The 24,908-nt window shown below is 37.9% G+C and overlaps 1 protein-coding gene across 6 annotated transcripts in view; it reads right to left on the reverse strand.

Moving 5' to 3' along the window:
* Positions 1-1,067: 1,067 nt before the first annotated feature.
* MTUS1 (microtubule associated scaffold protein 1) overlaps positions 1,068-24,908 on the reverse strand; it is a 142,280-nt gene continuing 118,439 nt past the window's right edge. For 5 of the 6 annotated variants that reach the window (XM_042470528.1, XM_042470526.1, XM_042470527.1 and 2 more), the window contains 8 exons: positions 19,030-19,096; positions 13,961-14,175; positions 12,578-12,683; positions 10,635-10,708; positions 9,863-9,958; positions 6,957-7,073; positions 5,516-5,613; positions 1,068-3,290 (listed from right to left, as the gene is read on the reverse strand). In XM_042470528.1, the coding sequence (XP_042326462.1) occupies positions 3,074-3,290; positions 5,516-5,613; positions 6,957-7,073; positions 9,863-9,958; positions 10,635-10,708; positions 12,578-12,683; positions 13,961-14,175; positions 19,030-19,096 (990 nt within the window). In that variant the 3' untranslated portion in view covers positions 1,068-3,073. Of the gene's footprint in view, positions 3,291-5,515; positions 5,614-6,956; positions 7,074-9,862; positions 9,959-10,634; positions 10,709-12,577; positions 12,684-13,960; positions 14,176-19,029; positions 19,097-20,074; positions 20,354-24,908 lie in introns of those variants that run through there. The other variant, XM_042470531.1, reaches the window with a different exon arrangement.

The following is a 24,908-nucleotide window of genomic DNA, read 5'->3' on the forward strand; positions in this document are numbered from 1 at the left end:
GAAAAATGTTACATGGAAGACTAAGAAAACCAAACTATTTTTCTCAACCACTCCTTAGTGACCTTGAAAATATATGATCTGTATGGAATCATAGAAGCAAATATTATACTTCACAAACCTAAGCTTGAGTTTGGAACAAAAATCAAGTCTGGCATGGGATGTTCATCTGTAGAAGTTATATTTTGTAGTCATAGCTAAAACAGATGAAATGGATGAGGACATACATTCCGATTCACATTCTCATCTACCTCAGCTGTTCTCCATTGAACTGGCTGAATGCCTCCTTGAAGTAGTAATTATTCTGCGTAATGAGTTGTTGTGCACTGCTTACCCCTGGGTAGATCTGGATCAAAGTCAGTTGGATTACTGCATGCCCCTTTCTAGATCTTGCAGCACACTGCTTCTGGAAACCCAGTTCTCAAGAGGCTCTCAGAATCTTTTGGCACAAAACATTTTCATTTACAAGGCAATGGAAGAGACAGGTAGGCACCACCAATGAGTTTATTTTCAGTGCCAGTTTTGTCCATACATGATCTCCAAAATTTAAATACTGGCACAGAGAGTGACTACAGAAGTAGCAAGCATACCACTTTAATTCTAAAATTAACCATCCGCCTTGTATGGTTTTATCAGCATGTACAAAGCAGCATTTCTCAACTTTTACTTGGAAACAGAGATGCCAACTGAAACACAGCAAGAAACCCAACACTTGATGGAAAGAAAAATTTAAAGTTGGAGGTTGAAGGACATTGTAATTTGCATTTCCTACAAAAGATTTAACTTCTTCCATAATTATTCCTCCACATGGTGCTACGGATGCAGATAATCACCAGAAAACAAAAACCACATTATTTTTGGTAAGTCTTCTGTGCCTTTCCAAAACAGCAAAAGCCAAGTATTGACAAATAGCATGTTTAGGAATTGTTGTTGTGGTGTCAGTAATTCCAAGTGTAAACTCAGTGTGAACGGGGCCATATCTGTCTGAAGAAAAGACTGGAGTACAGACTTTGATAATGTAAACACTACTTCTTCAATAGTTTATTTTTATTCTCAATCAGACAAAAGTCTTAATCAGTAAAAAAAGTATTTTAATTTTCAACACTCAAAGTACATGTGATCAAATATGACCTTGCAAAAGAAATAAATTGCTCCAAGACAAACTTTAAAGCCAAGTTTCAGCCTACAGCAGAATTTTATGGTTATATAAATCAATCTCTGGACAATAGTTTATTTAGAAGTGCTGAGATCTCTAGCTACAGTGGCGTGTACACTGCTATATATGGGTACGGGCAAGTAAAATGTTCCACAGGGGAGGCACACTTTATACAATATAAAATTAAAATATTTTATCCTTGAATTTTTGTATTACTGAGTATAATATGCTTTCATAATAAAGAGATTTTTTGTAAAAAAAACCCCACCAATCCTCCTTTGCAGCCAACATTTTTGCATCCTAGACAAAACATCTCGCTTGGCATTTTATTTTCCACCTTAACAGAAGATTTTGCTAAGTCCACCTTCAGTTTTATGGAATGTGCGAAGGGCATTTCTAATGTTTCTCCAGTCTTTAGCTGCAAAAATAGCATGATCTGCCTTTACTAACAAGTTGACTTCTCAACAGCAAAGGAAGTAACAGTGCATTCTTGGATATGGTAGTGAGGAGTACATACCAAATCAGAGCACTTATCAATCCTATGTATATCTGAAAGCAAAGACAATGTTTAACCATAAGGAGTGCATTTGTACTTACAAGACACATTAAATCTCTAAAAATAAATTTTGAACAGGTCATTAACAAGCAGACATGCACTATGTAGTCTTTAAATTTGTAATGCTTATGACATGAATATCTTCAACATATCACTTCAGCAAAAAAAACCCTCCAATTTAATTTTGCTAACTCAAGGAAGAAAGAGAAAGCCTCCTGCCAAATGAAACGGTTGATACAGAGACCTGCAGCCAATTGGAAAGAGTGGACAAATCTATTACCTATCAGCTGTATATGGCTCTCTCATAGCATTTACAGGTTAAAGTGCATATTGGTAAGCTATCAGTTCCAAGATGTTTATTCTGCAGAATGCAAGAGAGAGAGAAATAATTGGCAATGTCCACATCCTCTCATTCATTTTAAAAATATCTGCATGTAATGATATGTGCATGTCTTTTGTTTTTAAATCCTGCAGTCATGGGTCAAATCACTCCCTTGTTCTGACACTGAAACAAGGTGCATGTCTGAATTTTATACATCTTCTTGCTCCTTTTTAAACATGGTATGGGAGAATTGTACCTAGGAAGGGAATCTAATTCAGAATACTTATCATAGAAACGGGTAGCCTAAACAACTTTTGAACAATATATTATGGTTTAAAGAAATTATCTGTCTCATTATAAATTCCACTATGAAATAGGCAAACAATGACAAAATCAAACAGAAATAACATCTCCTTTCATCCTTTTTCTAAACTGAAGTAGAGAGATAAGGAAGAACATAGAACACAAGTGACAGTTTTTCCTTAGTCCCAGTAAAGGGGAAATCTCTGATAGAACATGCATTATGACAATATTTATTCATGAAGTACATGTCACTATATTCTTCAGCTTTTGTCCTTTACAATATACATGGTGAAGGCAGCGGCATCACACACACACACTCTTGTGTGCTACATCCAATTCGTTCACGCCACACCCAGAGTCTCAAGATGTCATCTATAATAAGGAACGTATTAAAGGTTGTGATCTTTTATTTAGAAGCCCCTGAGCATTTTTTCCCCTAGAGTTAGGTGGAAAAGGCAATAATGAACAAGACTAGGCTTGCTCTTTTAAGTGCTTTGTGCAACAACGTTCAGTGAAGTTATTACAGAAGTCTGTTCTTTTTTTAATCAGGCAGAAGCACTGTTTTGAATTCTGCTCCTGAACTTTCAGTATGTTATAGCAATTTCTCACAACAGCAGTTTCCAGTTATATTTCAGTCACATTTAGCTAATATAGCTCTTTGCTCCCTCAATCCATGTATTTAGTTTGCTGCAGATCATGAATGAACTGCCTGCATGGAGAGTCAATCTTCAGAGATGTGTCATCTAGGTGATACAGTCGGGCTGGAGAAGGAGCTGGAATTCCTAGGTGACTGAAAAGGCATTGGTGGGGTGCTTGGGGATAGTTTTTTTGGACTGCACAGGTCTCCGTTGTGTAGCTTCCATAAAAGTTCTTCATTCTCCATTGAAAGTCGTTTATTTACCTTTGATTCTTTCTCCAGGGATTCCTGTAAAACTGCTTGTTCCGTAGAAAGTTGCCTGTTAGAGAGGAATAAATATATATATGTATACCATCTAGATCTGGATTTACTAAGTTATAAGCAGGGCCTACAACAAAATATTAAAATAGCTAAGATGTTGTTTTGGCTGGTGGAGGGCAGATCTCTGCCAGAACTGTTCTATATAGTCTTCTGCTGAACCTCTGGGCTTCCAGCTATGCAACTGCCACTTGAAGATACTATGGCAAACTTCATGCCAAGCTGTTGGGCTCCTGGGAACCATCTGGATGCAGTTACGCAGCAGAATGGAGCTTGGAAGCACCTCACCCAACCCAGTTGCCCAGCCAGGTGGGTGCACTCTGATGTCATCAAGCTACAGTTCACCAAGGGTTAATCATTCTACAAGGAAGTACCAGATCCTTCCTTCCAAACAATGACTGAAAATGTATATACCCCAGAAAAACAGGATATTATGGCAGAACATGCCACCAATGAAATTTTTATCAATGACCTGGGACAAACGGGCAGGAAAAAGTAGCTTGCTCCTTTTTCCCAAAGTGGGTTGAAACCCCGCTGCCAACACAGCCCATTCCCAAAACGGGCTGAATGCTCATGGTCTTACTGCACAGAGCAGTGTCAAGCTGCACTGCAGGGTAATTTTTTTGCCTCCCACCATACATGTGCACTGTTGCATGAACACACCACCAATCATCCCCAAGTACCTCCCACATTCGCCCACATGCCATCCCACTGGATGGTCACCCTTTTGAATGGCCACACAGTTGCATGCGTGATGATCCACCCATATATGGCACTGTAGCTTTGGTGTGCGAGTGATACTATGGCAAAGCACAATGGAGGCCACCCCTCTACACGCTCTCCTCAAACACACCCTTCACCCCATCCCCCCTTTGGACTGTCTGGTTTGCATATGCTATAATTAAATCTATTGGAGTTGGCACACTTTCATCTCTCTCTCTTTTTTTGCCGCAGCTCCGCACTTGTATTGGGGTGTTTATATGTAGGTGCCAAGATGTGCATCTTCCATGCTAAGCTGGACTATCCCAGGTTCTGTTTGCTCCAGCTTTTAGCCCTGGAGTGCAGCTTCAGCCCACTTTCAAGGCATGTGTCATCTAAACGCCCTGCCTTCAAAGTGACTGGAAACCACTTTGTTTTGTCTGTCTGTTCTGTCCTAACGTATTTTCAGCTCCAGAAGTACTCCTGTTCAACAATACTCCACCAAACTTTTCTTCAGAGTGCAGTAAGGTGTAAGTAGGCCAAGAAAATTTTGTTTAGCTATTCTTTTCCAGTGGATACTCAATGTTCTGTGGCTTCATTGGGCTTTTTGAGAAGGCTGGGTGGGGTTGCACCTTTGGGGATTCCCCCCCACAAAATATTTTGTATTTCTGCATACCTTGGAATTTATCCAAGCATGCTGATATTTCTGGATTGTTTCTCAGTAACCCATTTTGTCTCCATTCCTGCTGACATTCCAAATCTAAGCCGTATCAATGTGAAATGATAATGCAACCATATTTTGATTTGGAGGCCAAAAGGTTGTCTGCCTTTTTTTATGATGATGGGCATGTCTTCCAAAGTCCCCTGGGCTCTAATGCAGATTCCAACAATCACTCACTGAGGACATTAAGCGATATGAATCCTTAAAGGGATTTCCAAAGGGAAAGGCAAAGCCAAGCCACAGCTGCCATTTCCCCACAGCCATTGGGACTGTAACAGCAGGGACTTAGTGGTTCCTGCTACAAGAAGGGGATGAGCATGCAGAAATAATTTATTTCAGGCACCTTTTTTAAAGAAGTGCATCCTTGAAATTTAGAAAAAGTTACTACACAGGACTTGTTTTGGAACAAACATTTTCACAAATCCAATACAGTTTAAGAACATTCACATTTAAAAGTTTTCTCTGTTTTCTGCTGGGACAAAATTCTCAAACATTTATAAGCTAGAGCTGCTTCCTTGTGTTATCATTCCCAAACTGCTTTTACTTTCAACAAAAGCATCTACTGAAGTTGAGTTTTGTGAAAGTCTCATTGAAATAAATCAGAACAGTGCTGACAGGGGATTCCACATATATACAGTGTGAGATTTCATGTTTATTTTCAGTCTCACCCTATTACATTAAGCTCAGCATAGCATATAACATAACTTTTCACTCAACTTAGCCCTTTGCCATCTACATCCTCCCTTGCATAAGATATATTACAGCTGTTAAGAAAGAGCTCAGCTAAAATAAATCTTTTAGATTACCTGGACAGCTCCATGTGTTTGTCCATTCGAGCTTTTAATTCTTCATTCTCCTGTTGAAGTTTTCTTAGTTTTTCCATCAAGGCGGTGTTGTTCTCCACCTCAGATAACATGTGCAAATTGGATATATTTTTATTTGAGACATAGGTAGAGAAAGGCTAACTATACATATTTCAGTTAAGCTGCTGTAGCATGCCAATTCTGGTAAACGTTTGAATGACACTTCCAAATCTAAAGCAAGCATTTTTATTTAGTTTGCCATTCAAATAGCAGCATTTCACTATTAGCCCACTAAGAAAAACTATACGGGATATTATATTTTTACACCAGTAACATATCTTTTCTCCAATAACCTTAGAAAAAAATTGAACAGTCATCTGATCAGAATAGTCCCAGAATACTGAAATACAACAGGTAGTTGTGTCAATCTGTTGTGACCGATGAAGCTGCTTTAAACACATTAAAAAGTATGCTATAATTGTTAAGCTTTTAAGGTGTGCTGTATGAATGTTTCTGGTGAAGTTTCATGCTAAAAAACAAGCACTCATGCAAGTTATTTAAAAAAAAACACTGAACAAACTCTGTTCCCTCCCTACTGTAAAAGTAACCATTTCAGACTGTAGAAGTGCCACCTTGAAATGCATTTAAGTGAGGTCCAGTGGAGTGTATCGAAAAGGGACAAGCCTGGATTGAGGTCACCAAAGTTTAAAATTCTCATTCAGCTGCTAGGTTCACAGAGTAACCTTGGGCTATTAAATGTCTCAAACAGGATTGCTGTAAAGATGAAGTGGAAAGAAATCCCATGCAGAGTAATTTGGGACAATGGAAGAATGGGTCCACATCAGAAAAGCAAAGCAAAATTCACAAAATACTGAAATCCCACATAGTTTGTCAGTACAGCACAACAGTACAGTTAAAATACACAAATCTATACTCAGAGCCTAGGACTTGTGGCTATTTTGCCACCATGTGTTAGTTTGCATTGCTAAATGTTCTGTTACTTTGAAATATTGGACTGATATTACAGGTCAATTAAACCACTGTAGAACCAATGAAGAAAAACAATTAAAACATACCTAGCAAATACAACAACATTTTTGTTTCCTGACTGCCAAGTTTCTAGGTGGTACAATTCTTAGCAGAGCTCGCCTGATTAACACCTCATAGTTTAAGAGCATGTAACAAGTTAATGGATAATTCTGACTTGGTTTTAGCTGCAGCACAGTACAAGCCTTCTTCAACTTTTGTGATGGAAAAACCTGAACCTCCTTTAAGGGTACTATCTCTCCCTGCATTTGTAAAGTCTAACTAGGGAAGGAAAGATTTTGGTGTCCTGTTTCAACTTTACTCCTTAGTGACTTAAGTTACAGTCACTGTGCCTATTTTTTGCATTATCAGCACAAATCAAGATTTTGGAAGATGACCGCTCCAATAGAAACCTCACCAGTTTTTCCGTTTTCAATAGTTTGATATCTTGCTGATGTAGCTTCTCATTCTTGATTTCCAACACTGCTTTCAAACTTTCCAGTTCTTGTTCCAGATACATAATCTGGGGGTTTTTCTGAAAAAGTTATGAGCAGAGAAGTTTACAGAGGGCTCTCAACATGCCAACTGTAGTAAACATATCTTAAATTAGGTTTATACAATACTGGCCCGTAACGCAGTCCATTTAAAACATTCATACTCAAAAGATTTGTATGACTAAATAAATGCAACAACTCTTTAAAGTAAACTTTTCCCAAGAGAACAAGTGTTACAGCAGATAGAAAAGTTTAAAATGAACACAGCTCACATAATATTCTTTAATTTATTTTAAAAATGTGGCAATGGGCAAACAATCTATAGAAAGTCGAAACTGAAATAAAATTCAAGATGATGATGAGCTGTTTCTCCTCCAAGGTGCATGTCTCTGTCCAATAGTACCTTTGTTTCCTTGGGTAACTTCACCTGATGGGTAGGCATGTTCATGCACATCTCATTCTCCTCTCCTCAAATACTAACACCTCTTCCCAGTCCTCCATGGGGAGTGAATGTATAAAATACTGGAAATCCTATTCCAGAACTATGCTTCATAACCATGGGCACCTAGTGCTAAGTGACCCCTGCGAAGAGGTAACTAAATAATTACAGCAATGAATATGCAACATAACTGATGCATTATGAACGCTATAGCACTACTGCAACAACCACTAGTGCAGGATTTTCTTTGCATCGTGTATTAACAAAACACAGCCTTAAGACTCAGGAGTGAAACAACACTCACAAACTAGTAGCGATATATTCTCAGCTGGGTCATGCTTTGGAAACAAACATCAAAATGTATTTTAAGAGAAATACAAGAGACAGCTTATTACTTCTAAAGAGTCCCAGAAAGAAGCTTTCTATAAAAATAAAAACAATAAACAAACTATCTTACAGATATTTAATATATTTCAGTTAGCAGCAATTTAGCTAAAGGCATGCACTGCTTTGGTCTGGAATGTATAGCCCAAGACAAAATCTGTATAGTAGACTAACTATAAAGACAGATGATATCCCCTCAATGGAGACACATTAACATAGGAATCCATCTTTTGAAAAGAGTTAAAGCAAATAACTGACTGCATTTATAAATACCTATTTAAGATTAAATCCAGTTGCTAATCCCAAGAACAATTGTTAAATGATAAATCAAAGCTTAAGCATAACTGAAAGAGTCTAGCTAGAGCTAGCATACAAATATAGGCCATACATACACTTATGTGTGTGCACACCACTTTGTGTTAGCCAGCATCTGCACTGCAAAAATAATCCGGTTTGACACTACTTTAACTGCCTTGGCTCCATGAGATGGAATTCTGGGATTTGTAGTTTATTGTGGCACCAGAGCCCTCTTACAGAAAAGGCTAAATATCCCACAAAGCTACACTTCCCAGAATTCCATTGCATGGAGCCATGGCAGTTAAAGTGGTGTTAAACCGGATTAATTTTGCAGTGTTGATGCAACCTTAGCAATTTGACTTCAAGTATTTTTTTAACAAAGAAATAATTGACAAACATTTATAAAAAGTTGTATATCCCCACTCTATTTCCAGTACCCTTTATCCTTGTCATGAAAAACATAAAATAAACTTGTGGTGATGGTTCTGTTACAGTCCACATTAGTGTCCTAAAGTACAAATTGAAGGCATGACTTTTGTCTTAATTATATAGCAGTTTTTTCTTAAGCATTGTTGTTATTCATATTTGTAACAGTTATTAATAGAAACATTATAGGGAAGAAATCAGTAAGTCACAAGAGTTGAGGTAGAAAATGATAAATTCTCTGTCTTGAAAGACAAGTGTTCCACAACAGTTAGTCTACTTTAACAATACAACAATTAAAAACAGAATTGATTTCTTTCTCATTGCAATAGTTTCCATCTAGCAAACTATTAATCAGCCAAAATTACTAACCAAGCCAATTTCATGTACAAGAGTAATGGGCTGACATAGATTAATTTTTCATATCAAGTGTGTACTTTTCCAGAAAAACGTCAAACCTATGTGAGTTATGTAGTAGTATATATTCAGATATGGAGGCATGTGATATTAAATATCAGTTGCTGATTGCCCTTTTTTAATATTAAAGGAACTAAATCTGCACCATTTGTGGACTAATATATAGTGATCATTTTCTGACACTGGGCATCTAAATGAATACAGTATAACCTGAAATGACTCATATGAAAAGTTCAATGGTCTGACCAAGATGCATACAATCCTTTTATGAGGCACGTGGCTTATAATATGCTCAGTCTGCTGTGAATGCATAAATATGCAGTATCACAGAGATCTACACCAGAAAACGAGCAGTAAATATTAATCCACAATTGATGTGATTTTGGTCCTTTTCCAAAAGTTATGTCATGAACAAAGAAGGGGTGGGCAAACTCTGGGCTTGTAAATTGGGGAAAAATATTTTTAATAAAACCCAAAGCCCTTAGAAGGACTAGTAGACATTTCAACATGTTGGCCTCTCCAAGGCTGGAGAAGAGGTCTTTTTTATATCAGAAGGTAAACCGAAGGTTCGTTTTTGGTTTGAAAAGTTGCACTCCTACCCCTATCCCCCAAACATGGAGTGCTGGTGGATCCTTGGAGGCCCCAAAAACAGCTGCATGTAGCCACTGGGCCACACTGTGTTCATCTGTGACTTAACATTTGGTTTGATTCTTTGGTTCATGCAAAACATTTACAACAAGAAATATTTATGTTAGACAGATAACTCCATGTTTCTTTCAAAAAGCATATGATACCAATTAAAGAGTTCTACATTTACAAAGGCATTATCCAGGCATACATCTACATTCAGGTGTACACCTACATACTTACAAGATTTGCTTTTTCTTTGGCTATTCGCTTTTGTTCTTCTGATTTCAGCTTTTCATTCAAGGAATCATTTTCACTCTGTAATTCAGCAATTTTTTTCTGAAAGGTAAAATATATTCAGAGATAATACATATATTTGTAACATAAAACAAAGAGACAGTTTAGGAGATTTTATCAAGCTAAACTGAATAGCTACAAGTCAGACTGATATGGAAAATGACAATCTGGAAACAGCCACCCTACTTACAAATTCGGTAGTTGTGTTGGCTATAAGATAAATTCTTAGGTCCGTATTGTAGTAATCCCTTTAAAGGCTACAGATACATTTTGTATGTTTTATAAAGGTATTTCCACAATATAGATTTTGAAATATGCCACACATAGTCTGTCAAAATTTCAGATTAGCAAAACATGTGGCTCTCCATCCAGTGTTGATTGTAGTTTCCATCATCGCTCACCCCTGACTGATATTTAGGGGGAATGAGATCTGAACATCTGAAGAACTACTTGTTCACCACCCATGGATTAGAGAATTAATATCTGAAAGTAGTACAGTCCTTGCCAAGCAACTGGTTGGAGCAAAGTGTCATATCTAAAAAGTAATAACAGCTAGTAGAAAACTAACAAGGAATCTGTATCATTTCTTACTCAATGCTGAAGATGAGGTGTTACAAACATAAGAGGCAGACAAAGGTGTAAAAGTTATGGCAGCATATATGCCAGCAAGTCATTTTACAGTTGTCTCTACTCTAGTAGGCAAAAAGAAATTACAGACCTCTAACTCCTCTTGTTTCTCGTGGAAAGATTCTTCAAGCTTTTTCCTCTCTGACTCATGGATGTTCTTGAGTTCTGAAAAATATTTAAGAGTTTTTATATCCACTCCTTTAAAAAAACACTTCTTTGACCTGGAGTTCTGTGGCAACTACTACTCTGCTTCTAATATCTTATTTTTGGACAAGGGGAGGAATATCTTGACTCCTTTTAATCTGGTTCCAGGCCTAAGTAAATTCTGAAATGTCTTTGATCATCATGGTGAATGAGGTCGCCTAGAGAAGAATGGGAAAGCATCTCTGCCTTGAATGGTGGTGATTATCCTGGGCCGCAGTAGCTTTTCATATCAACCTAGGCATCTTGCGAGATCATCTCTGTAGGTTGAGGATATAGTGAAATGGCAAGCTTTTTCCTGTCTACAGGATCGAAGTACTGTGGGACAGAATTCCATGGCAAGCATGCTATGGTATCTTGCAGAGCTCTATTCTATCTGTGATGCATTCTAATTTCTATATAACACTGCTAGGAGATATCATCAGGGGATTTGGGACAAGATGTCAATAGCATCCAGCTGATACTCAGTTACACAAGCTTGTCAACTGAGTCAAAGCTGTCCAAAGTTCTGGATTGATGCATGAAACATAAAAGATAGGATAGGAGCCAACAAAACAAGAGGGCTTTAGGCGATCAGTTTTCAGGCTTAGTAATGAGGTAGACAACCTCTTCTGCATGCAGCTGATTCCCTTCAAAAGAGCAGATGCTGATCCTGGGGATACTCCTTGATCTGACTTGATCACTGGTGTCTCAGTGGACTGGAGCTCCTTTACCCATCTATGAATGGTGTGCTAGTTGTAGCTGCTTTTGGACATAGCTATCTTAGCCACAATGACTCATAATTTGGTAACCTCATGTTTGGATCACTGCAATATACCTTCTGTGGGATTTCCCCCTGAAGGTGATCTGGAAGTTACAGTTGATATAAAATATTAGGATCAAGATGTTCCAAACTCTCAGGAACAATAAAACAGCCATTTTGAAAGAACTGCATTAATTGTTCATCTGTTGCTGGGCCAAAGTCAAGGTGCTGATACTAACTTTCAAAGGTCTAAATCACTTGGGATCCAGGATTGCCTCTCTTGTACCAGTCTGCCCATGGTCATAGGATTTGCTGGGAAAGCACACCTTCTAGCCCCAGTAAAATGAGAAGTGATATGAAAGAGGGCCTTTTCAGGGAAGACATTCTAACTTTGGAATGTGAGGCTTCATCCAACAGACATCCCTATTATGGATCCAGAGCCAGGCTAATTCCTATTTGTTCACCTGAGCATTTAAAATGGGTTCATTCTGCAGTTATCTGATTAATTTATCTAAGATTCATAAAAGTTTACTACACAGATACATTTATAAATCTAAGGTCCAAAACACACTGCAGAAATAATCCAGATTAAAACCACTTTAACTGCCATGGCTCAGTGTTAGGGAATCCTGGGAACTGTAGTTGACTGGAGCACCGGAGCTCTCTGATAGAGAAGGCTAAATGTCTAACAAACTACAGTTCCCGTAATTCACTAGCATTCAGCCAGGGCAATTAAAGCGATCTCAAACTGGATTATTTCTACAGTGTGTTTTGGATCTTATATAAACATATTAATCAAACTACTCTAGAATGAATCCATTTTTAAAATTCGGTTGGGCACACATAACACACACACACATACAGTTTATTGCTGGCATTTGTTGTTAATGACCTGGTGGTTTTATTTTTTAAATGAAGGGCAGAATAAAACAAAAATTTAAATATAATTTACTGAAACATCACCTTATCACTCTCAGGAGGATAATAATGCTAGATATATTTAATAGCATGAGAAATATTTTTATTTTAAAATTTCCAAAAGCTAACAAATGTATTTAGAACAAAGAAGTCAAACAAGCTATACAGTTTACCTGAAAAGGATGATTCATACTCTTTCTTCAGCTCCTCTATCTTTTCTGTATGACTAGTTTCAAGTTCTAGCTTAAAGTTCTCATGTGTGATATTCAAGTTGTCAACCTGATGAGGAAGAACATTTTTAAAACATTTGAATAAGTCTTAATTTCTCTTCACTTTTTAAGTTCTCTTTCCATTTTGCACATAAGTATCTAAAACAAATCATCTTAACTAAAGGATAAGTGAACATTTCCATAGCTATCAAATTGCCAAGGGTCCTGTATTACAGGAAGTCTGCTTTCAATTTCTCCAGTTCTTGAATACTGATGAAGAATCAGCATGATGCATCAAACTTCCAGTGGAATGGTTTGCTCAAAACTACATGCCAGAATCATTCTAATCCTTAAGTATGATCCACAGATAACCTCACAGGCCCTCTGATGCTCCTGCCAGTCATGAACTACAATGCTGCAAGATAAGCATTCAGCTGCATTTGATCCCCAGACCAAGACTGCTTTGGCGGTCCCTAACTCCACCCACTACCTTTTTCTGATAAAAAGCAAATCACTTCTCCTGGAATGGCCATTCATCTTTTAAATAAGTTGGAAAGCCTCTTATCACCACTCATTACAAAAATACCCCCCCCCTTTTTTTTTTTTTAATTTGGGAAACATCCAGGTTTTGGGTTTTTTGGAAGTATTTTTGGGAGTCCACAACATATTTGGAAAGCTCAAACTACAGAAAACTGCCCATCCCTAGCCTGTGTTGTTGTTGAAGTGTGCCTTCAGGGGAAGGTATCACAGGGTTTTCATGGCAAGATTTGTTTAGGGAGGGATTGTCTTTGCCTTCATCTGAGGCTGAGAGAGTGTGATTTGCCTGAGGTCACCCAGTGGGTTTCCATAGTTAAGTGGGGATTCAAACCCTGGTCTCCACAGTCGCAGGCTAACGCTCAAGCCACTATACCATAATACAGACTCTACCCCCAGCCTTTATCAACACACACAAGACACTGAGGTATATTTAATTGAATCAAACTGCATCCAGGCCTAATAGCTATATAAGCAATTTGAATCCTCACAGATAGAAATAGAAAGAACTTCAAAATCCTAGCACATAAGATTGATCTGACCTCAGTGAGACAGATCTGACCTCAATTTCATGAAAAGTCAAGTCAAGTAGTGTGGCGGAAGAACACACTCATTAAAAGGAACTATGGTGTAGACAACCATTTCCTACAGTTGTAAAGTTCAAATTAAAGTAGAACTCTCTGAAGTGAAAGTGCTTTATACACAAGGGCAAACCACCTGCTTAAATAACACTGGAACAAATGAGAGGAGGGCATGGGATTGTGCTCAAGCAATTCCACAGAAGAATCTCAGTCTCATGCCAGCCCCACTTGCCTGGTCCTGGAGTTGTGCTTTATATTTTTCAGCTTCTTCAATGCAGATGCTCTGTAGTTTTTCACATTCTGCAGTATAGAACTGCTTTAGCCTCTCTTCTAGTTCAGATAAATCACTTTGGTGTTGTTGGTTCAGCTTCTGCACGAATCCTTCATAAGCTGCTTGTAGTTCATTTCTGTCTTTCTCTAATTTCTCACAGGCTGTAGAAGTGGTTACTGGAGGAGATAAATAACATTATTGCCTTTTTTAAGTGGAAGAGTTTTATGAACCCATATTTCAGTATTTATGGTATTTCTATTAGTATTTCTAATACTGTAGGTATTTTCAACACTACTAAAAAATAGAGCAGCCTGAGAGGCATATGGGGAGTTCCTTTCTGATCACTAGTTCCATGATCACTTGTGAAAACCACTATGAAGCTGTATGTTTTAATGAAGGACATTGCTTTAAACATCTGACCATACTCAGTGGTAAAAGGCATGATGTTGTTAAAATCTTACTTTTAAAAACAGTAGGCACGCAATGGGAAATACCTCTACTGAGAAATGAACCTGGGACCTTATGTCCAGTAAACTGAAGAACTTAATGTATAGGTTACCCTAGACTTTTCACTCAGGAGCCAACTTTCAGCGCAATCTGAGGACGATGCATTCAGATGCAGCTCAACAATAACATAGTAGAGTATGGAAGCAAAAAGATACAGATATAGGTAATACAGACCACTTTCCACACTGAAAAAATTACTCACAGACACTTTTGATTTCATCCAAATTCTTGGAGGTACAAATATTTACAACCTCTCCTCACTGATTCTCATTAACTTTACTGTACATCAGTTTACAGCAGTGATGTCCAAACTCTGGCCCTCCAGGTGTTTTGGACTTCAGCTTCCAGAAGCCTCAGCCACCTTTGCCAATGGTCTGGGATTCTGAGAACTGAAGTCCAAAACACCTGGAGGGGCAGAGTTTGCACATCACTGGCTTACAGCTTCAATTCAATCCAAACCATAACTGATCCAACTCACACTGAACCACATGAATCCAACTGGTCCAACCCAACACCAGTCCACATGTGACTCTCTTCTGGCCCACTTATATACAATATTGGTTGTGAGTCATCACCTGGTGCCTCAGGGCATGATGCAACCTCAGCAGAGTTTGCATCATGCCATGTGCTCTTACTTAGCATTCTATGGCAGGATACGATGCCACCTGTCAATCAAAAATATTTTCACAATTATTTAAAGGAATATTTTTCTAATATGAATAGCACAGCCAGTGATATTCTTCTGAATTGCCTGGCTGTGTTGGGTTTAAAAGGCCTTTTCTAGAGGTGCAATCAGAGAAACTAGTGCTGGAAACTCTTGTGTCCTGAGGCATCTAAGATGTTAAAAGATTCCATTTTGTTCCTCATGCTATTTAATTTCAATATGAAAGTGGCACACAAATTATGGATTCTACCACTGCTTTCCATCCTCAAAACTCAGAGAGGTGGAACTCATATTTGGAGTCAGTTTTAGAATAGGTAAAAGCAAAAAGACTGAGGCTCAGTCCAGCAAGGGTGGAGGTATTCTGTGAAAGGAAACCACATGAACTTTTAATGCAGAAAAGTGACATCTTTTTGAATGGGGTTGTACTCCCACTAAAGGATCAAGTTTACAGCCTGGGGCTTCTTCAGCAGAAGCATAAATGGACCTTTTAAGTTCATCTACCCTGGCGGGCTGTAGGTACAGGAACTTTGATCCTTGTAAGTCCAGTCATGTAAAGGCACTTCAAAGACCCACTTGTTACAAATGTTTTAATTAGGTGATTCTTAGGTGTTTGTGCTTCTAATTTGTCTCTATATGTTTTGAGATGACTTGTTTGTGTTGAGGAATTATATTCTAAAGAGTTCTAAAATTAAATTCTAAAGAGGTTATTTTAAACTCTCACAGTTTGGGATATTTTTATTATCCAGCCCTGATTGGTGCTTCTGCTCAGCTTTATCTGACTTTTTCAAATAGTTTATTCAGCTTCATCATGTTGTTTGTTTAGATATGCTCTTGAGCAAACTCTGGGGCCTTCCAGAAAAAGGTGCATTTAATCTGAGCTCATATGGCAATGCAAAGGCATTCAGGCAAACTCTATCTCAAAGTCAATCTCAATGTATAAGTCGAGGGCAGGTTTTGGGGCCAAAATTATGGATTTTGATATGATCCATGGATAAGTCAAGGTTAAAACTTAGGACCATGTAACAAAAAATTAAAAGAATGAAGCAAAGGAAACCAATGTCAAAGAACTTACAAAATTCAAGCAGGCATAACTGTGCTCACACTAAAGGCTGGATGGATGAGAGAACAGAAGTGTGTCTGTGCTTCTAGGACATAGATTATGCTCTTGCATTTCAGCTGGGGAGGATTCCTTTTTTAAAATAAGAGTTAAAGTACAGTACTAACATTGACAGGTGGATAAGTCGACTTTGGTTTTTGGGGACATTTTTTTGACTAAAATTTCTAGACTTATACAGGAGTATATACAGTAAGTGCCAGAAGCGTCTTGTGACTGCTAACCTATGAGAATCTAAGTTTGAATGAGTTATGTTGTCCTCCCTGGCCCCTTAGTCTCCCTACATGTAGCCCCCTTTATTCTCTGGAATACAGTAAATTCAGTCAATTGGATTCACAGCCAGTGAAAATCACATTTATTCTTCTATGCATAGCCCTGGGCTCTTTTTTCCTTCATAATCCAAGTGTAGGATAAATGAGAAGGAATTTGGGAATAGGAAAGCTAAAAAGAGAAGGAACTTGGGAATGGGAAATCTAAAAAAGAAAAGGCACTTGGGAATGATAAAGCTATTAGTACACAGATTGAATAGCACATCTCAATACCAGAACATATCTTTGCCTTTACTCAAATCTTCAAAACTTTGCTATTCAACACCAATTAGCAATTTTCTTGGTATTAATTTATTGTATGTTTTATATGTAAGGCAACCAAATAATTAGAGAATCCCTGTCTTGTCAATGGTTATACAAGTCCCAAGATCAGATTCTTAAACATAACTTGTTGTATGTATTTATCTACATGTTAGTATTAAAAAATCATGTCACTTTTTATCTTGGAAGGTGAGACTCACACATCAGAAGCACCACTATAAACATTAACAGACACACTCTGGAAAACAAAAGGACAGGCCAGTTCTGATTCCTAGAACTGTGCATGTACAGTATGTGCCTACAAGTCACCTGTTGACTTATGGCAACCCAATGAATTTCATTGAGTTTCCTTAGAGAAAGAATACTCAGAGCTGGTTTTGCCGGTTCCTTCCTCTGAAATATAGCCTACAGCGCCTGGTATCCTAAAACGACTAAACTCAAAAATAGCCTAACACAATTTTTCACCAATGCTATCTGTGATCCTTTGAAGGCCTTAATATTATACAGACTGATGATTCAGCAATTCCTTTTACCCTATCCTTTCAACAAAGTGGATATTACAAGAGGGTGATATAGTGACCTATGATATCCCTGGGAACACATTACTTTTCAGATTACTTTAAAAATTTATTTTTTCTGCTATTTCACATTATTACCAAGCTGAGATCAGCTCTCCTAAAAGTGGAGATGAACATTTAATTTGTGGGGAATAAGTAGAATAATAAAAGAGAGGAAATACATAATTTAATTCTTTATTAACCTTATTAAATATTCATGTGGTTTATACTTGAAGATTAACGTATTTATGGACCAAATCAGGAAAAGGCCCTTTTTCTAACCTACTCTAAGTTTTTAATAGATACACTCTTTGTAAACTATGAGATGACAATTAAGAATGTATTTATTAGTCTATTATGGTCACATGTTACTGAAGTTACAACAAGGCTATAACACTACACTGTTATTGCTCTTCTATTTCACTTTAACTGCTAAGGCTGCCTCCTGTGGAATCCTGGGATTTGCAGTTTAGGGAGAGGCATGTAGCATTCTCAGACAGAGAGCTCTTAGGCTCTCTAACTACAAATCCCAGATTTCCACAGGAGACAGTCATAGCAGTTAAAGTGGGATGATAGCACTATAACAGTGTAGTGTGATAAACAGATAAACACAACAAACACAAAGAACTCTAGCAAAGCTACTAGACAGAAAAGTGCCCTACTTTAATAACATGACAGTTAATTATTCTCTTTTTTTAAAAAAGTTTGAGCATACCAGAAATGAAAATGAAGTGTGCATTTCAATTACGTTTTACAGGTTCAGATTTGATCAATGTATATAATATACTGTTCCAGTAATGTCAAATACATTATCTGATCTCACTCATTCTTCCTACAGAACTGTAAGGTAGGTCAATCTTATCTCCATGTTACAGAAGAAGGGGGAAGCTAATGGTCAGAAGCTTGTCTGAAAGCAACCCAATGAGTTGTGGAAAAATGTAGACTAGTAAATACTTTGCTCTCTTAACCATTTTATAACAATTATTATTTTTTATTTAAAATTAAGCATTCTACTGCCCCACTTAAGAAGCAAACTTCCATTCTGCAAATGTTAGCCTTTTCTCCATTTAGACCATTTTAAGCATTAATCTAGTATGTTGCCTTGAAGCATTTAACCTGTTTACTATCAGTGACTTTTCTCTTTCTCTCAATCATTTTATGTCTATTGTCTTTGAAGTTGCAGGGTGACATATTGTGATGAATAAAACACAGTATATGTTACAGCTGTTTCACTTACCGATAAAATGTGAAATAAATGTCTGTAAAACCATTTAAACAAACAGGAGCAAATGCTTAACAAGTGAAGAGGCACCCTCCCCCAACAACCAGAAAGTGAATGTTTTGAGCATCAGAAGCATTTTTCCAGAGAAGGCTCTGGAAAGCTTAGTCAAGTCCGTGCCAGGAACAGAAATAAACCCAGGGTCACACAGTCAAGACTCCAGAGAAATACAGATCAGAAGTGTTTGAACAGAATGCAGTCAGGGAATTCGATTGTGCTGGTTCTGTACTATGACCTATGTCTCTCAAGTCAGCTTTGATGGTACATTTATTTTATTTTATTTTTAAATGAAGGACAACAGAAGCTAGCATGCTCTTACCCAACTCTCCACGAAGATTGAGAAGTTCTAGGGATAACTCTTTATGTTGTTTTAGCACTTCATCCCTCTGTGAAAAAAACAACACAAAGACACACAACCTTAATGAACATTTCAAGCAGATAACATGTCCCTTTCCAATAATTAACTTGCAGGTTATCTGCCGAAAGACAAGAGACAGGAAAGAGAAGCCAAGATATGAATCACCGAGGACAACATTAGAAAAACACAGATGGCCCTGACTTCAGGAAGCAACACAGGAGAAGATATGTTTAAATAAGATCCCTAAAACTGGTTGCATAAAGTTAATGAAAAAAATTCTTTAATGTGAAGTTAACAGAATCTTAGTTTACAAGTAAAATACAGGACACTCTAAGGAATAAATATCCAGTGTTTAACTAGTATTCAACAAACTTTCTAGGCTCCATCGCGCATGCTTCCTACCCATAACGTTTGAGAACACAGCGCAAAGATAAACATTACGTGGAATGTACTTTGTAACAAAGATAAACACGGGCTTTTAACAGTGAATGCTTCGTCTTCTATAGAATTTTATGGACCCCGCCGCAAAATTTAATTTTTTTTGCAGAAGGAACAAGTTCCTCAATGGGTCAACATTTCAGACAAAACACCAAGTTTACAAAACACACTTTCTCACCCTCCCCCCGTGTGTGTGATAACATTTGCTGTCAGCATGAAACCAGCCTGCAATTTACATGCCACAAAAGAGGAGAGAAGTATAGGTTTTTCTTTCCACTCTACCAAATGCAGTATCAAACATATTGTAGACAGCTGACTAAAGGCTTTAAATTAATGAGAATCAAGCAGCACCCCCATAAATCTATCATCTGCTAGTATTTCAATACATCCTTTTCCTCCAAGATACAGCCACTGCTGAGGACAGATTCACATTGCAGAGATCACAAGACCCAGGCTTCCACCTAGTCCCTTGCTGCTGGGACCGTTGTTCACCTTGCTTGCAGCAAGCCACTGCTTAAAACTCCTTGACATTATTCCAAAAGAGCACTACCGAGCAAATACTAATTACCTTTTTTGCAGCACACTGAGAATACAGGCACATTTTGCTGCTTGTGCAGCCCATTGTACAGCTTCTGCCCCAGCTTTTCTTCTGCCCCCTGCATACACACAGCAGGAGTGTACAGGTGGCAGGCACTGCCACAAACCAAACTGGTCAGGCCACATTTAACTGGCTACTAAGTAGTCTTCCATTGGGCACTGCCTCCTTCGGCCCTACTTCATCCTGCTGTGCAGAGTTACCGTACTTCTTCTACTGGTCTCTCCCCAACACAGAAGCAGACACTGCAGCTTCTGCACTTGGCACAAGCAGCCAGCGATTACTTAAAGCCACAGCCCTTTCGTTTTTGAAAAATGAGAACCAGACATTACGAAGATCGATTGCCACTTACTCAAATATCAGCTCATACAGTAGGGCAATGGAGGAGGAGCAGGCAGAGAGGGCAGAGAAAACATCCTGACCACCTCTACAGATAATGGATCTTATTTTTAGCTTTTCTGAATTAATGATTCTAGGCTTTCACTCTTAATTTATAAATGAGAAGAAAACGTGATATGACTTGAAAGGAGGAGAGAATGGGAAGAGACCCTGACCATATTACTATATTATTTGTTATACAGTTCCATCCAAGTATGTATGCAGGGCTTTACATGATAACTGGGAGAAGAGACAAATCCTCTCTCCAAGAAGATTAAAATCACAATATGGCAGAGGACTATGACTACTGGATCAAGAGATATGAATAAATGAACCTATGCCTACATGAATATTTTAGCACCAGTTTTGTAGTTGCCCTCCCAAGTACACTGTCATTTATGTTTCATTATTATTCTCCTACTCTAGTCTAGGCAATTACTAACTGGCCCAAGCATATGCCATGAGTCCATACTAAAAGGCTAAAATGCAAAATAACAGCTTTACAGAATCAATTTGCATTAATTCATATTTTTGGGTTGTTTCTGAATACGGTTTTCATTTTTGTCCACCTCAGAAACTTAAAAGTTTGCTCGTTGTGTTTTAAATGCACTCCAATGATAGTTTTGGATTTCTTTCCCCTCTAGCCTTAGTAATAGTTGTTCTTGTTTTTACTACTACTAACATTATTATTACAGTATTATTTACTATTACTACTATTACTACTGTTTTGATTACAGTTGGACCTCTGTATCCACTGGCTTGCCATCCACCGATCTGATGGCAAGCCCTGTTGTCCCCAATGGCCATGCAGCTGTGCTAGAGGCGCACATATGTTGCGTCGCCATTAGAGGTCCTTTTTTATCTATGGGGTGTGTATGTCCAGAATGGATTCCCTGTGAAAATGGAAGTCCAATTGTATTTACATTTTAGAATGCATATTCACAGGGCAAAATTCCTAAGATCTTGTAGTCAGTTCAGGAGCCAAATCTTTGTTTGGGTATAAGTTGGACAGGGTGACTTTGGACAAGTCAATATTTTGCCTCAGTTTGGGGATATATTTTGCCTCAGTGTGCGGTGAATATTAAGGCAGAAATATTAATGTATATTTAGAGGTGTTCAGGATGTACATGGAAAGATCAGTACAGCCATTTACGTGTGTGTGTGTGTGTGTGTATTCTAAATACAGTGGGGCTTTGGTATCCCCTGGGGTTTGGTTCCAAAATCGCCCATGGATACCAAAAACCGTGGATACTCAAGTCTCATTAAATACAATGTAAGTAAAATGATGTCCATTATAATCAAGATTTGCTGTTCTGGAATCTATCTATCTATCTAGATCCATATTTCAAGCCATGGATAGTTGAATCTGTGGATAATGAATCCGTGGATTCAGAGGTCCAACTGTCTATGATTCTTATTATTAAGTCCATAAGTAATTTATGAGTAGCATATATACAAGGAACTACGGTAAGTACATGCAGACAGACAAGAGAAGAAAGCCCCACCTTGAAAATACACTGGTGACTTTCAATACATTCACTCCAACTACAAATTGGTTCAAAACTCACAATAAGAAAAATCCACTTATCGGATAACCCGATTAGTGGCTAGCCACTCCTTCAACCCCTGGGTAATAGCAACAGCTGAGACATTGTTCTTAAGAGATCTGAGGGCAATAGAGTAGGGAATCCACCTTCTAGATAAGTAAGAACTCATTACTCTTAAAATGAATGGCCTACTGTTCAGATGGCTACGTTGGATACATAAACTTTAAGATAGCTATCTTACAATGAGCCATCATTCATATTACAAGCTTGAGCTACGGAAAACAAAACTGGCTTTAAAAAATTCAATAATAAAGGCAATTTCCAGAGTTATGTAAGCAGTCAAAATCAGGAAACACTCAGCATATGCAGGAAACACTTGTTAGATGAAAACAGGGATACATGACAGTGATGCAAGAAAGGAGTGTAACAAAGCCACTGCAGTCCACACAGTTACTTCTGCAGAACTCTGGATCATGGACAAAATGGCTTAATCTTACCTAGATATGACATACATGGGTCTTAATAAAGAATAACCTTTCTATGGATCTAACACCATGATTTACAGGTGAGCTAAAGTCTCTTTTTGTGTGGAATCAAAGTCCAGCAAGCTAAGCCCCTACTTCAGTAGCATACTTGCTGGATTTGGTTGCACACAGGGGAAAAAAGAAGTGTTATCTGAGTAGCACCATCTAACAACTCTTTCACTTAATTAAAAAAGAAAACAGCTTGGGGACTAAATGTGAACCAGAATTCAATAAGCACCTGATTCTTGCAATTAGTTCTCTTCCATAGCAGAAAGTTATTTATCAGATGTGGTGTAGAAAATGGCCACCTGGTGGATTCAGGAATTCTCTGAACTGAATTTCATCTTAGATTTTATTGCATCAGAAACAAGGGCCTGTTACAGACTGCCAAAATGAAGTTGCTTCGGGTCTCTTTGGAGGTATGCTGTTTAAATGATGCATGCACCCTAAGAATCCGGAAGCTGCACCAAAGCTGCCCTCCAGTGCTTAGGAATGGAGTGTGGCTTTAGCGTGACCTCCGGACTCTTAGGACCCATGCATCATTTCAATAGTATACCTCCAAAGAGACCCGAAGCAGCTTTATTTTGGCAGTCTGTAACAGGCCAAGGAGACAGCTTTATGCTAAATCAGATTTTTTGTCCTTCTAGCCTAGTAATGTCAATGCTGATGGTTCTCTGGTGTTGTAAGTTTTTAGGAACTATCTGAAGCTGCTAGGGACTGAACTTGGAACTGTAGGGCTACAAGGCATGTTCTCCAACGCTGAATCGTAGTCTGTACCCTCGCTATGTGGTTTCTGACATGTCACTAGTACTCAGCCTTGGCTGCTCTCACCATCCCATTTTGTTCCTCCATCTTGCACTCAAATATTATTTTCTTCTTCCATTTTTAAAAGCTATTAAAATCAAGCTTGATAAAAACAGTGTGCCACCATAAGATAAAGCAGGAGACTTCTCATGCATGAATGCAAGAATTAATTTCCAAGAATGCAAAATCAGCAAGTTCCAGAAAATCAAAAGATTTACTAATACATCAGATCAATAGATGCTTCAATTCACATTCTGTCAAGACATCGTAGGAAAACATTACTGTTTCCTGTTACATGGGAGATATGGAGTAGAATCAGTTATCTATTGGGGATGCTTTGATTTAGATTTCCTGCATGGCAGGGGGTTGGGCTGGATGGCCCTTGTGGTCTTTTCCAACTCTATGATTCTATGACACTAAATTTTGTGAGGGTCTTTTTCAAGCTGTGAGAACGACCATTGTGGGTGGTGCATATTTTTATTTGCAGAAAAACTTACTCTTCAGTCTCTTGTGGATTTTTATTAATTCTACTCAGTGTTCTTCTTATCTGTTGCTACTGGTCAAGAGAAAGAATTGGTTCTTGTTTCTAGGAAGAGGGTGGGAACTGTGTTGAGGGATGACAAAGCTGGAACTCCCTTGCATTATGATGTACAGCACACTAATGTGGAAATCGTGTATCCAATGAGAAGCCATGTAGTTTGCAACTTCATCCTTCAGACAACTGTTCCTTTGCAAATAGTTCAGCATTAATTTGGAAAGGGGTGAAAAATGCTCACAAAATGTATCATCTTGATTGTGACAACAGGAGTAAACTAGGATTACTGCTAAACAGATGGATCCTAGTACTAACAGTACTAAGTCAAAGAGAGTTACAGCAACAAACTGCATAATTAGAAGATAAGGTGCATTGCCTCTATGAATATCCCACTATGTTTGTTTGAAACAATACACCTCTTCAGCTTTCTCACTTTTCTCTCTCCATCTTCAATTGTATTATAAATATAGTGTTCTACCTGTATAATGCTATGTTAAAAATAGATTTCCCAATCGCCAACCAATAACTAGTTGTTTAAATGGTGATGACTGCAATTAATATAATTTTCTATATTATTATTATAATAATAATCATCATCATCCCACTTTTACCCGAAAATTGGGACATCCAATACTGCTGGAAGATGCCAAGTAGCAAAAGGCTGCATTAGTCCAGTCAATGTTTACCTCTTTCTACCCACTATTTTTCCTTGATGCACAATGCCTGATATAGTTCCCTACAGACATCTTACTAAAATATGATTCCTTACCCCCATCATGAATACAAACCAAGTATTTATATAAAACATGAAAAATTTAAAAAGGTGACGTTTTGCCTACCACTACTATGCTCAGGAAGTAAACAGCAGGACAGAGAAACAAAGAACAATACAATTAAAACATACAAAAGTAAGCATCAAAATAGAATTATACTAGTATAGTATTAAAACATATCACTCATTAAAAGAATAAAATACAATTAATAAGATAAAGGTGCTTAAAATCAGTACCTATTAAAGC

This window comes from Sceloporus undulatus, chromosome 5, assembly GCF_019175285.1.
Source record: "Sceloporus undulatus isolate JIND9_A2432 ecotype Alabama chromosome 5, SceUnd_v1.1, whole genome shotgun sequence".
Lineage (NCBI taxonomy): Eukaryota > Metazoa > Chordata > Lepidosauria > Squamata > Phrynosomatidae > Sceloporus > Sceloporus undulatus.